The sequence below is a fragment of the Staurois parvus genome, unplaced genomic scaffold (genome assembly GCF_062004578.1).
Source record: "Staurois parvus isolate SC_StPar_1 unplaced genomic scaffold, SC_StPar_1.0 ptg000564l, whole genome shotgun sequence".
Lineage (NCBI taxonomy): Eukaryota > Metazoa > Chordata > Amphibia > Anura > Ranidae > Staurois > Staurois parvus.
Genome location: NW_028318360.1, coordinates 247,038 through 262,193, shown reverse-complemented (window position 1 = coordinate 262,193; position 15,156 = coordinate 247,038). Strand labels below are relative to the sequence as shown.

General features: G+C 41.4%; 1 protein-coding gene across 2 annotated transcripts in view; it reads right to left on the bottom strand.

Moving 5' to 3' along the window:
• The window catches only part of ASPNAT (aspartate N-acetyltransferase), a 70,967-nt gene that overhangs the window by 37,564 nt on the left and 18,247 nt on the right, over positions 1 to 15,156 (bottom strand). Inside the window, exon 2 of one of the 2 annotated variants that reach the window (XM_089691522.1) lies at positions 8,847 to 9,011. The exons of the other annotated variant lie outside the window; for it this stretch is intronic. Coding sequence (XP_089547648.1) covers positions 8,847 to 9,011 — 165 coding nt within the window. The remainder of the gene's footprint in view (positions 1 to 8,846; positions 9,012 to 15,156) is intronic. 2 annotated transcript variants of the gene reach the window in all.

Sequence of the window (15,156 nt, the reverse complement as noted above, 5' to 3'; positions counted from 1 at the left end):
TTCTGTGCAGTAGTAATTACATTGTTTTGCAGACTCATTTGAAAAAAAGATAAAAAAAAATAAAAATAAATGCTAATTTTTTTTTTTTTTTGCTGGAAATACAGATGTATTGGCAAAAGGTGAGATTAGTTTTTAACAAGTAGTTATCCTTTCCATTTAAGAAGGGGAAAGGGTTGGGGCACTACAAAGATGTTTTTTTTCTGGTGCCACTTTAGAATTTTGTGGCGCTCTGTGCAGTAGTTATTGCAATATTTTGCAAAAAAAAAAATTTATTTATATATATATATATATATATATATATATATATATATATATATTAGCAATTTATTTTTGCTGTAAATACAGATGTATTTATTATTTTTTGGCAAAAGGTGGGGTTAGTCTTTAACAAGTATTTATCCTTTCCATTTAGGGTAGGGAAAGGGTTGGGGCACTACAAAGGTATTTTTTTTCTGGTGCCATGAGTTGGACTTTAAGAATACATTTCTATTGACGATTTCCTCCACAGTGACAATGAGCTACCTGCTGGAAGAAATCATCTTTCATCTGTAAACAAAATGTATTTTCAGGAATGTCTTGAGACAAAAAAAATAAACAATTCTTGGACTTTGCTTTGGTCATGCATGCTCCTGCATCAGTACAAATTTACTAGCACCTTTCTGGTGTCTATAAATGTTTACTAATATACCTTTGTAATGTGTCATTGTATATCGCATGACCTACAATGAGATTAATCAGTTCCTTTATATTTTTGTGTTTCGTTTAAACAGTGTTGAGATAGTAAACCGATGTACTCTCTGTACCTGTCTGGGGTTGGTATGCAGGGTGCAGTGCAATGAATTTGGCACAGGACTTTTAGCACCATCATCCTTACATGTCTCTGATCCCTGCACTTAACCTCTAAACTGCCCCTAACACTTCACAAGTCAATCACCTAAAACCCAAATAGCCTCTAAATACCGCTTAACTCTTAAGGTGTATGTAAACTCTAGCAGTACATTCTTGTATAATCTCCTTTTATTGAAACAAGAATTTTAAATACAATAAAAGACAAAGAAACTCACTATACAGAGACAAAGGATCTTGTCCATATATCCTAGTGCCAATTCACTAACTTCCCGCAGTTATGGGCAGCAGGGAGAGGCGTACATGTTACTATATAAGGACCCAGTAGTCATGCAGGAGCTATATGCCTGCACATGACCAATGAGCGCCAAAAAGGGCAATCATGTTAAAACAAAATACAATCATTGCAATTGGGTGGGATATGATTGGTGCCCATTAACAAAACATAAGGTAAGATATAGGGCACAGACATGTAAAGAGACATAGAAAATGGCAGAAACAGTAAGAAAAATCAGGAAAACTGATCATGGGATTAAAACTGCTCCAAAAATTAGAAAGAAATGAAGGTTGCACATTAAAAAAAGGTCAAAAGACCAAAGGTCTATGTACCTTACTGGGCATGTATCGTCAAGTAACTATGATGAGATATCGACTTCAAGCATCACTAATGAAAATCCCTAGTGGTTGTAACAGTCAGGAGTCAGTGCAGTCCGGGCTATCCAGTTCCAGAGAGTAATAATCATAAAATAGGTAATGGAGAGGAGTAAATTGTATGGGTTTAAGAGTAGTTTTTTGAATCCAGGGTGTGATATCCCTCCAAAATTTTTTAATTATGGGGCAGTGCCACCAAATATGCATAAAGGTGCCTTCCTGGGCGCAACCCCTTCAGCAATTACAGTCAGCGCCTGGGAAAATCCTGGCCAGACGTGAGGGTGTCTTGTACCAATGGGATAAAAATGTGTAACACTATTCTTGGGTCTTGGAGCTAACAATTTTTTGTAGTTGGTGCAGTGTAAAGTCCAGTCCCAGCTCCAATTTCCATTCTCGTATAAAATAGTAGTCTGGGAGTGGGTGGCTAGCAGGCATTTATACATTTGTGAAAGCAGATGCTTGGAATCCCCAGATCTTTCACATATATTCAAAGGATGTCACCGAGTCATGTGGGCATGCTTTAGGTGCTAATGGAAAAAGGTGCTTCTGGAAAAAATTAGTTCCCTATAGCACCAGGAGTCCATGGGGAATGCCCCATATGAACTTGGCACCCTGTCAAGAGGTAAAGGGCATCCCACAGGGGCTAATTCTAGACAAGTAGTGCCCCTATCTCTACCCCAGGTTTTTGAAGAAGGAGATATCCTTACCAGGAAGAAATCAGGGAAAGCCACCTAATGGAGTTAAAGGTGAGGTTGGGGGAGAAAGTTATCCCCTTCCATTAGCCTGGTCCCAAACTCTCACAATGTTTAGTATATATGGGGTCGTCCAGCTGGACAGACCCCTGGATGCATGTGGTATCCATGGTGCTCTAGCTAGATTCCTGCCAGCCATAGGCTTCTCTAAAGTGACCCATATCTTCTCTTTCAAGGGGTGACACCAGTTAAAAATGCAAACTAACGTACCTGCCTTATAGTATCGAGAGATGTCAGGTACCCCCAAACCCCCATCTTCCTTACGTCTGTGGAGAAGAGAGTACACCAGTCTAGGTTGTTTCCTCTGCCAGATAAAGATTGCAAACGGCTGGTGTATTCCTCGAAAAAACATCAGAGGTAAATGTATGGGAACTGTGGAAAATAAGTACAAAATCTTCCATAGGATCAACATTTCAGGTGTATTAATGTGTCCTAACCACGTAAGTGTAGTTGCTTGCCAATCGCGCAAATCTCTTTCTACCACCTGTAAGAGTATTGCTATAATTTGCAAAGTATAATGATTTGGGGTCAGGGGATATATGTGTGTCCAAGTATGACAGCGTGTGCGATTTCCAAGTGAACGGGTAGTTTTAAATTGTGCCATTAGGTCAGATGAGATCGTGACCGGGACAAACTCAGATTTTACCATAGTTAATACTGAAATTGGACAGATGGCTGTATCTATGGAATTCCAACATTAATAGCAGTAGGGTAATAAGTGGCTGGGATATGTAAAATAATATGTATTCAGCGTATGCAGACAATTTATGTACTTTAGACCCAATAAGTACTCCTTGGATGTCATCGTTTCGCCAGATTTCCCACAGCAGAGGTTCTAGCAGTAATTCCGGCGATACATGGGTCGAAATTAGACCAATTTTTCATCCTAAAATCGGACCTAAGAATAATCGGCTGATTTTCGTGGTTCCTTCCCTTTTCAGTGATCAGACATGTTGCAAAAATTCGTGAAAAACGACCGATATTTGACTCAATGATGGTCAAATTGTACGATCATTTTTCTGAAAAGAATATGTGCATGAGCCATGACCTGGAAGGAACAGAAGTTTCACCTGTTATATGAGGTGAACTTTATGACTTGGTCGGCCGATTTTCAAAATCATTGATGGCACCATGGGATGACAGTTTTTGATTTTCCGATGAAAAATCGTTCGGAATTCGACCCATATATGGCCTGCATTAAGCAAACAAGAGAACAGCAGTGGGGATAGTGGACACCCCTGTCTAGTCCCATTGCAAATACTCAGTGGGTCAGAGAAAGTCCCATTCACAACTCTAACAGTAAATTGCTAATCAGCCAATCACCTGGTCTGATGAGTCTTGAGTTCCCTAGAGATGATTGTGCGTAAAAATCCCAGTAGATCAGCAGTTTTTGAAATACTTAGACCAGCCTGTCTGGCACCAACAAACATACCATGTTCAAAGTCACTTAAATCCTCTTTCTTCCCCATTCTGATGCTCAGTTTGAACTTCAGCAAGTCGTCTTCACCACATCTAGATGCCTTAGATGCCTAAATGCATTGAATTGCTGCCATGTGATTGGATGATTAGCAGTTTGTGTTACCAAGCAATTGAACAAGTGTACCTAATAAAGTCAACTAAAAAACAAAATGGCAACCGTCCCAACCTATAGCCAGCCTTAGCAGTAAGGTGCACATGGAAGGGCAATGCACATCACAAAACAAACAAAAGATTTCCTAGCAACATTTACCAGCCAGCTTGCAAAACAACCAATTTAGCCCTGTCTAACAGCCTGCGTTAAACACAGAGGGTTTTGTTTGCACACATTTGCAAACACATGCATAAGCCGCAGTCCCACATCAAGGGTCCTCTGTATACTGTGGACCTAACTAAAATTTCCAAAGCCTCCATAGTAGGAACATATGTATAAATGGATTGGTTAAGGGCCGGTGTGCCTGAAGAAGCCCATCCCTCCTTAAAGGTACAGGGATGCACGTGACACCCAGCTATACCAAAATAACAGCACAGGCATCCAGTGCGTCCCTGTCAGACAGGGCCAAATTGGTTGTTTCGCAAGCTGGCTGGTAAGTGTTGCTGGGAAATCTTTTACCTAATAAAGTGGCCGGTGAGTGTATATCTGTTCATTCAGCCAGAAAGTTTGTAAACTGATAACAGTCCAGAGGCAGAGAGTACAAGTTATCAGTTAGCAATGTTCCCTGCTATCTGTGTGGACCACAAAACACCTCCTCTTGTTATAGAACAGAGGGAGGTGATACTCCTAACACAGTGTTATGTAGTCCCAATGCACACTGCTCAGTCTAGTTTTGTCACTTTAGGACAGTCAGTCAGTGAGATAATTGCAGGATTAAAGGTTAAAATATAGGAATAAAATGTGAGAAAAGAAAATGAATGCAGCAAGCACATCTAAGGCCCAGTAGATGCCAGGAATCAACATCAACTTGACAGCACCTAATGATCATTTTTATGGTCAGGACTAACAAAAATAAAATGTTTAAAGATTTGTATTAAGCAGATAAATATAAAATATCCTGTATGCAGTTTGTGTAGTTCACCCCCCCCCCCCCCCATCAGCAGATGGAGATCTAGTCTTATTTTCACATGGTTAGCTATTTAAGCTTTCATTTGTGCAAAAAGAGGCTCCTTGTTTACCAAAATCAAGCTGAATGAATTAGATGCTGGCTGCCTGCTGCCTCTAATGTATGTCTTTTTAGCGAACCTATAATGCTCTGGAATTCCTTTTATACAGTGTGTGTGCATACAGTATATATACACATGCCACAACAGTACTTGTCTCAATCCAGGGCACTTGGGGGTTTATTTACTAAAGCTGGAGAGTGCAAAATCAGACTCACTTCTGCATAGAAACCAATCAGCTTCCAGGTTTCATTGCCAAAGCTTCGTTGAACAAGCTGAGGTTAGAAGCTGATTGGTTTCTATCCAGAAGGGAGTCTGATTTTGCACTCTCCAGTTTAGTAAATAAACCCCTAAGTGTCATTTCTGTCTGCTGCCTCTTTCCTCTGCTATCTGTATCTGAGTCATTTCTTTTCCTGACACCAGGAGGAAAAAAGGTGACAGGTGAGGGATCTTCAACACGGGGGGTAAGGGGGTGGGGTGTTCCTTCCCTTCAATAAGATGCTCATAAATGCTGTGTAAATTCTGCACTTTGAACAGATGTAGAGGAATGAGGACCGCAGATAAACAGGTACAACCTACATAGGAGGATTTATTGCATCTCTGTGCATCACCTGAGGCCAGTCACTTTACTGGGCAAATGGTTTACAACCACTTTAAATAAACCTGTTAATAAATTTTTAAAAATGTTACCTTTAATACACAAGAACAAACGCCACAAGATCTTATTTGCCAAAAAAACCCTTCATTTGTGCAGTTCTTAAAGCAGGCATAATGTTAAAAAAAAGTAAAAGCATGGTATCTCTGTTCTGCAATAAAGCAAATTGACCTGCCTGTTCGGAATATTCTTTAGAATGTAGACTGAGCTGCAAATGGGCAGCACAGTGTTCATTCTCAGCGTGCCTCAGTGCCGGGATAAGTGAACTCCTGTGCACGTGCACAAGAGTTATGACCATCCTGTGGAAGGACAATCAAGGAAGTTGAAGACCCCCACACCTGGAAGATGCTTGTGCTGGCAAGGAAGCTTGACAAATGTTGCATTGCTGGGGGAAGGTTAGTTTTTGCAGACGTTCTGCTTTAAACTAGTTTTGCTTGCTGAGAGCAGGCACACCGCTCCAGGTTGGTCTCCTGTTCCTCCTCCACTACCACACTAATGGGTGCAGGCCCAGTCCACTGGAGTCTTCATGTAAAAGAAAAAATTCTGGTTGGCCACAAATCCAAAAAAAAAAAAAAAAAATCACATTTATTAGAAATCTTCATTAAAAACATCACAACGAGGGGATACAGCAATACACAGCTAACGCGTTTTGCACTGATTCAGCGCTTAATCATTGCTTACCTAGTTTTGGTTGGTATTAGGGTTGGATTTCCTTGATATGGATCCAACTCCCACCTCACCCTCTATCCCCCACCTCGTGTGTCCTTAGTGGCCAAAAAGACAGTCTAATTGGAAAGAAAAAAGGCAGTGGTACAGCTTACCCACAATCTGAGCCCCAGTAACAAAGTCAAACAAAAATCAGAGAAGGGCACAGAAGAAGCTTTTCTAGCTCATAGAGGTAAAGGCAGGGATACATTTCTGTCACAGCAGAGTTCCCTCAGGGATCATACTCACACAGGCAATAAATCAATTTTGCTGGTGATGTTTTACTTTAGAAGATCTTGCGTTGACAAGAAAGAAGAGGTCGGATTCCAACTGCTGTGACCATTATGGCCCCCCTCCACTCAAACTAAGTCTTCAAAATGACAATATATAGGGGGAGATTTACGAAAACAGGAGCATTCAGAATCTGGTGCAGCTCTGCATGGTGGCCAATCAGCTTCTAACATCAACTTGTTCAATTAACCACTTGCCCTCCAGAGGATTTAACCCTCTTCCTGACCAGGCCATTTTTTGCGTTACGGCGTTGCATTACTGTAACTGACCATTGCGCGGTCATGCAACGCTGCACCCAAATGAAATTTACATCCTTTTTCTCCCCATGAATAGAGATTTTTATCAGTAGTATTTGATCGCCTGTGCGGTTTTTATTTTTTGCGCTATAAAATAAAAAAACCCACAATTGAGAAAAAAAACAATATTTTTGACTTTTTGCTATTAAACATGTCCAGTAAAAAGTTTTTTCATAAATTTAGGCCAAAATGTATTCTGCGACATGTCTTGCTAAAAAAAAATCCCAATATGTGTAAATTAATTGGCTTACGTGTTTACAAGTGGCAGTATATACACTGGGATTTTATTTTTACAAGTAATGGCGGCGATCAGCGACTTATAGTGGGACTGCGGCGGGCATTCTGACACTGGGGGGAACTGACTTGGTGTTACTGACATCCCCAGTGACACCAATACAGTGATCAGTGCTAATAAAAAGCACTGACACTGTACTAATGGTACTGGGCAGGAAGGGGTTAACATGGGGGCAATCAAAGGATTAACTGTGTGCTGTTTTACTGTGGGGCTGTGTGTTTGTGCTTCACTGTAAGCACACTGCTTTGTATGGCTGTGCTAGAGCTGACAGAGGAGAGAACGGTTTGGTCGGAGATGCTTGGCAATCACCGGGCGCCAGTCATTGACATCCGTGAATGGCAGAACGGGTAGGGCGCACGTGCACCCCCTGCCCGGAAATGCAAAACCACGTGTACATACATGTGTGTGTGTGATTTTGCACATCTGTGCCGCCCTGTAGCAGTAATTCTGCTATAGGGTGGACAGGAAGCGGTTAAGCTTTGGCAATAAATCCTGGAAGCTGATTGGTTTCTATGCAGAGTTGCAGCAGATTTTGAAGTCTCCAGTCTTAGTAAATAAACCCCCAAGTGTCAAAGTGGGCCCTAGCCCTTATTTTACCAGGGGTTTTATCCCATACATGTTTATGTGAACATGTCTATGTTCTTTCATGTCTGTCCATCTGGTATGGTTTTGGTTTGCCAATGTCTGTTTGTATCATTACAGTCTACCTCCATCCATAAATATTTTTGTGACAGTGTGTATGCTTCTTATAAGGTTACTGAATCCCAAAGTAAATCTTAACATTTTTAGAATTTACAAAAAGGGTGTACATCATACTATATATAATATAAGATATTAAAAACTTGGCAAAATAAATAAGTGTGTACAGCCTTGAGACCAATGTAAAATAAATAAAATATATATATATATATATATATATATATATATACACATACATATATACACACACACACACACACACCTACCTTTACTATGCATTGCTGTTCCTTGAAATATCTTCAATAGCTTCATCTTCAAAGTCAGATATGTATATACAAAGCATAACCACAAAAGCAGGATTTGTATTCCTATCCTAGTCAAAGCAGCATGCATGGATATTCCTTAGCTTTGTAAATGGGAATCTATTATTTTTATATTTGTCTGGCTGAGAAGCCCTTAGTTTTATTTCACTCTCCAACCCCTGGGTCGCATACTGGTTCCAAGATGACATCATCTATAGTGAATCTGTACAGGTGCTTTAGTCCCCCCAAAAATGTATACAGCCTAGGGATCAGAGGATGGACTGCTTTAGCTGGAGGCTTCTCATCCAGTTAAGCGTTGAGGTTACAGATTCCCAATAAAAGGTCAGTCCTCCAAAATTAACATTTCAGTTTGGGGTTGAACCAGCCATCAGCTTCTTATAGCTCTTGTAGACTTCAACAGTGATATTCCATAGCTGATTTCCCAGTTCTAATGGTATTAGCTGGTGGGTCTCACTGGGCTGTAGGAATGCTCGGGAGATTTAATGCCAGAAGAACCTAGTGGGTGGTTTATCTCACCGTCTTCCACTTCCAGCTGAAATTACCATTTTGTTTTTGGCTGGACCGACCTTTTAAAAGAATTAATAATAGTACAAAAGTGCCATTTTCAGCATTCATTTGAAGGAAGAATTAAATGTCTGGTTTAGTGGTTGATGTTGGGGGTTGAGCAGGGGGAACATCCCTTGAAGGGGTTATACTCACCTGGCTGTTTCATGTAATATTTCTCAATATCAGACATGTCTGTACGTAGAGCACCCTCCAGGTGATTGAGGATAATTTTCCTACTGTAGTAGTACCTCATGCCCAACAGAAAGATGGGCATACAGCACGCCAGCATCAAGGAGTTGGTCACAACAAAGCATATTACTATGGAGATAAGGAAGAAAAATAAACGATACCTGTCAGAAAAGAGAATTTAGTGTTGATTTCGGAATAGAAAAACCCAAACAACAAAAATCAGAACATATTAGATATAAGACATAATATACACAGTCAATAACATATCAATTAAAAAAAGGGAGAGCAATTTATTGTAACAGCAACTTCCCCATTGTCTGTTTTCTGTAGAGAAAAGCAAGATCAAGTTGCTCTACTGTTTTTTCTTTAATCCATTTTAGGAAAGTTAGGAAAGCTTAATAAAGCTTCAGATTATTATTGCTGTCTATATCCCTGTTGTTGAGACTTGCCCTCACTTCCTGGAGCCATTCTGTCAGACATAAAGTGAGGAGAAATCTTCCAAACAAACTGTTTTTGCAGAATTTGAATATTAGGGCCCATTTACACAATCCTGGTCTGCAGTGGTACATTACACAAACGCTTGTTAATGTGCGTTGTCTTCAGTTGACTGAGCTGCCCAATGCAGCATGACAGCTGTGCACGCACTCTCAGAAGACCAAACCACATTAGTGTGTTGATGCACCGTTCTGTGATGCACGTCTGTCAGCAAGGTGCATTGGAGTGCCATTCAGAGTCAATGACACCACATTACACCAATGCATGTAACAAGCATTGCCATGCTTGGTGGTAACATGCTAGTGTGAATAGGCCCTAGTGCTCTCTGGCCATGGGGGTAATATCTCCTAACTTCAGCGTGGCTGTGACCTTGTGATCTTGGCTTTTCACAGATACCAGCACTCCATATATTTCCCCTAAGAATCCAGAGAGACAATGACAAATAATTACTGCCTCATCTTCCCTCCAGGGAATTTTTGATAGGAATATATGGAAAATGAACCTGTGCTATTGACAGCAGTAGCTTAGGTGAAACCCCCTATTCAGCCTGTCAAAGCCATGCTGGGAGTTGAGGGGGATTTATACACTTGAGTTCTAGACTCAAAAACCCAATAAAGCAACAAGTCCTGCCGCTTTCTACCAAACATAGAGGCTTTTGACACTTTTGAGCTGGGCCACCATACAACTGTATTACAGTGAAATACAAGCCAGAATTTTCATTTTACCTTGAAACTTAGCAATGCAGGAGAATGGTGAGAAAAGCTGGTATTGATGTCTCTTTCGCTGTTGGTGAACATTAGGTTCCAATGACAGTGCTCATTAGAATAGGAAGTGAGGGAAAGCATCCACAATGAAGACAAAGACAGCAATAAAAACTTGATGTGGGTGCAACCCTTTTGCCATTCAAACATAAAACAAAAAGTATTGTCCAGAGTTCTACTTATGAAAAGCTTTGCTGACTCAGGGCAAAGTGACAGGTTCTCCTAAAACAAATTACCCCCCTCCTGCTAATGCTCACCGGGCCCCCATTCTTCCATCAGTTTTAGAGCAACTGTCACACAATGGAATGGTACAGTGGGAGGAAAGCAACAAAATTTAGTATCAGTGGTTGAGTGGTAGTTCTTACAGGAGAACCGGCCATTTTGCCCGGACTGGGTAAATTGAAAAAGGCTAGTTTAAATACCAGTCTATACAGGCACTTAATTGTACCACTGAGCTCAGTAGGAAATGTTCAAATACTGCTGGCATGCATGTTTTCTTTTACTGTGGTCTATATGAAAGTTCTTTTATAAAGTGCAGACAAATAATGAGGCTGCCAGCAAAATGCAAACATTTCCCTTTGGGCACAATGGGTAACTGAAAGGCGTGTACAGTAGTACAAAAGCATAATACAATAAAACACGCTGTAAACACAACAAATGTGAGGTAACCCATAGCAAACAAACAGCAGACTAAGTTTTCAAGCTGTTCTAGAAAAGTGTAACCTTGAATCTAATTACCCACTTAAATAAACCTGTACCCAGACTATGCACAGTAAATTATTATATTGTATAATCGAAATAAGTAGCAAGCACAGTTTAAAAACAGCGACCACTGTAGCTATTGTCACTGTGGAGTAATTCATCTTCATAATTCCCAACAGAGGCATTAAAATCACAGCTACTCTTTCATTGTGGAGGCAGAATCTTGGAAGCCTGTCAGCCTTCAAAAGGAAAATAGAAAACAGACAGTCTAAGCTGAAACAGACTGAAACCAAAATTCAGAGTCTTTGTTATCTCTGAGGATAAATTACTAAAATAAAGTGCTAAATGCTCCTTGATGTCTAGGTGGTGAGAAAAACTCTTTTACTTTCACTCTCACTTGCACCAGCAGTGGACTGTTCCTTGGCATCCTCACATCAAATGCAGGGCTGCGGGCCCTGCACCAGTCTTAATGACATTAGTGGCCATCTGACCACTTCAGTGCAGGTGGAGTAAGGATGCAGGAACCAGTCTAGCAGCATAGAGGAACCGGCAGAAACACAGGATCAGGGAGGAAGGAAGGAAAACTGCTCTTTCATGTTCATTAGACATAAACAAGCATATAACCCTTGTGGTTCAGGTGCCGCCCCACTGCAAGGGAGGGTTTGTACTTTTCCTGGAGCTCAGCTTTCATATCCATAGTCTGGGTACAGCTGCACTATAAAGATTTATAAAATTGCAGAATTGCACATGTGTACCGATTTCCCTAAAAGACCTCTTTTGTGAATTTGAGCATCAATATCATGCAAAACATTTGCAGGCCAATGCAAGTCAAAACAAGAAAGCACCACAAACAGCATAACAGCAAGCCTTTAGAAATGCAAAATTCAAGAAATACATTTTAATTCAAATTTCACAACAGCTGGTTTATTCATAACTAGATTTTATTTTTATTTACAAACTGAAAGGTGGGAGAAGCCTGCTGTCATGTTGTACCTAGAGGCTCAGATGGTGAGCTCTGTGCACATTGATTACCGTGTAAATTCCGATCTGATGCCAAAAAGTAACATTTAAAAAAAAGTAGATTTGGCTACTTTGGCAGCCACAATTCCCATTTCTCAGAACACTTAGTCAACTCACAATTCCCCATTCATACAAGAAAATAAATATTAATTACAATTTAGGAAAAACCTTCCAACTGGAAAGTGTTGAGAGTGTCAGGCCATCTCCTTAAAACTGAATTCCAGGTATGCATATTTTTGCAGTTACATTGGTCCAACGTAACTATGCATGTGCCATAACTAGAAGATTCCTGTGGAAGCTGGAAATCATTGTAGTAGGCACCCCTACTACAGTGATTGTCACAAGTTTCCAAATCCTGTGTTGAGTCTGCTTAGTGAACACAGGAGGTTGCTTGCTATGTATGGGCACCATTCAGAAAACACTTTGCATTGTCTCAATTAATGCACAGCATTCTCTGATTGGATGAGGTGGAGAAGGCGGCCAATGATATCACAATCTCCACCTCTACCAGTCAAAGTATGCTTTTCATTCATTGAGAAAATGCAAAGTGTTGCCTGAATGATGCCCATGACAATCAAGTGTCCTACTGTGTTCCCTGAATGGTACCTATGCCTAACGAGTGTTCTACTGTGTTTCCTGAATGGTACCCATGCCTAGTGAGTGTTCTCCTGGGTTCCCTGAATGGTGCCCATGCCAAGCAAGTGTTCTCCTGTGTTTCCTTAACAGTGCCGTGCCAAGTGAGTTGTCCTGTGTTCCCTGAACAGTGCCCTTGCCAAGTGAATGTTCTTCTGTGCTCCCTGAATGGTACCCATGCCTAGTAAGTATCCTCCTGTGTTCCCTGAATGGTGCCCATGCCAAGTGAGTGTTGTCCTGTGTTCCCTGAACAGTGCCCATGCCAAGCGAGTGTTCTCCTGTGTTCCCTGAACGGTACCCATGCCTATCAAGTGTTCTCCTGTGTTCCCTGAATGGTGCCCATGCCAAGTGAGTGTTCTCTTGTGTTCCCTAAATGGTACCCATAACTAGCAAGTGTTCTGTGTTCCCTGAATGGTGCCCATGCCAAAGGGAGTGTTCTTCTGTGTTCCCTGACCGGTACCCATGCCTAGCAAGTGTTCTCCTGTGTTCCCTAAATGGTGCCCATGCCAAGTGGTATTCTCCAGTGTTCACTAAGCCACAGAGCAGCTGCTCGTCAAGGGACCTGGAAGCTAGTGTTGATCACAGTAGTAGCAGTGCCTACTACAGTAGTTTCCAGGTTCCATGGGGATAGCACATATATTGGTCAAAGATGGGCTAATGTAACAAAGTAAAACTATGCATACCTGGAATTCAGGTTTAATATTTCTTCATTTACCACCAAAATTGTTATAATCAAGAAACCAACTAATAATCACAAGTGGAGGTTTAAGCATTACCTGCATTATTGTAACCCTCTATAGCCATTTTTTTCCCGCTATATGCAATGAAGCCACCAAACACCCATTCATCTTTGTCTTCCACATCCGTGTTTGACAGCAGACAGAAGAATCATATAACCTACACCCTGCAGACCTAATCCTCTGTCATCCTCAGTTCTAAACAGCCAACAATTTAATCTGGCAAGCCAGAACCCAAACTATGATACAGTGGTGGTCCTTATATGCAAATGTAAACTCTGATGCCTGAAAACTTAACTTTAAAGTAAGCCTGTTATCAAATTGAACAGTTCTATATAAGATTTGATAATGCATGCATAAGCAGGGATCACCTGCAAGTGAAAACCACACAAAAATGATCACTACATTCAGAGATACAGGCAGCATGAGTTATATGTTAAACTCTTGTAATGGCCCACTCACACATATGTGTTGGGCAGCCATGCCTGATCCAGTCCCAATGCATAGACCAGAGGTCTCCAAACTTTCTAAACAAAGAGCCAGTTTACTGTACTTCAGACTTTAAGAGGGCCGGACTGGTCATTGAGAGTAGATGGTCCTGATGTCAGTGAGAGGAATGGCGCCCCAGCAGTGGTGTCATTGGGAGGAATTCTGTCCCACCATTGGTGTAATTGGGCGCCATTGCTGGTGTCATTCGGAGGAATTGTGCCCCTTCATTGGTCCAGTGGAGGGAATCATGCCCCATTATTGATATCAGAGCCAGATAAAAGCAAGCAAAGGGCCACATCCGGCCCTCAGGCCGCAGTTTGGAGACCACTGGCATAGACCAAGCAATTTGTCATGTGAGTGTTGGTGTGTGCTGAAAAAAGTAGCGTTTTCTGTGCTGTGCATTGTGACACCACACTGCGCGGAATAAAACCTGCACTATACTTTCCATCCAATCTATAAATAAATGTATTTATCATTTTAAAAATGGTACTCCAGAAATTGTAAACTGCACCCTGAAGTATGTTTTTTTTTTTTTAAAAACCCTATACTGTACTTACTTTTTCTCTTAAAGCAGAACTAAACTGTATATGAGCACCAGAAACCAAAAACTGAAGTGGTTCTAAACTCTAAAAGATTTCTATCTTAATGCATTCTCGGCATACCTTCCACTACCTGCTCCTCCCCACTCAAAACCTTTAGGCCCCATTCAGTTAAGCATTTGCGATCTGCCTGAGATCCCAAAACGCTCTGCACAAATGACAAATCGCACCACGCCTGTTCTGGTGCCATTAATTTTGAATGGTACCAAAACGCGGTACGCTTCTGCCATAATTATGTGATAAATCGCAGCAAACTGAATCACGCAAAGCTTTCACTCAAATAAGGAGCAGGAGAAAAGCAGTTTGCTGCGATTTTAGCATGATTCATAGTGTGACAATTACGGCAGAACTGCACCGTGTTTTGGTGCCATTGAAAATGAATGGCACCAGAACAGGTGCGATTTTTCATTTGTGCAGAGCGTTTTGGGATCGTGGACAGAATAGCAGCAATCCTGCCTGAGTACTCAAACACTCCAGTGTGAACTGGGCCTTACCTGACGCCTCTCTTGATCCAGCGATGTGCCCATCTGCAGCTGTGCTACTCTTTCCCTGGATTTGCAGGCTTCACTGAAAGCAGTGGGAGCCATTGGCTCCTGCTGCTCTCAGTCAAATCGTATGACGAGGGAGCAGGGGGTGGGGGTGTCTATGGACACACACAGCCCGGCTTGGAAGTTCGCCTACATGGGTGCCTCCATAGCACACTGCTTGCCCAAGGGGCAGTAAGAGAAGAGAAGGAGCAGATAGCTCTGGAAGGGGACTCCAGAAGAGGAAGCAAGTGATTGCTCTGTGCAGTAACATTGCACAGAGTAGGTAAGTGTAACATGTTATGTTAATAAAA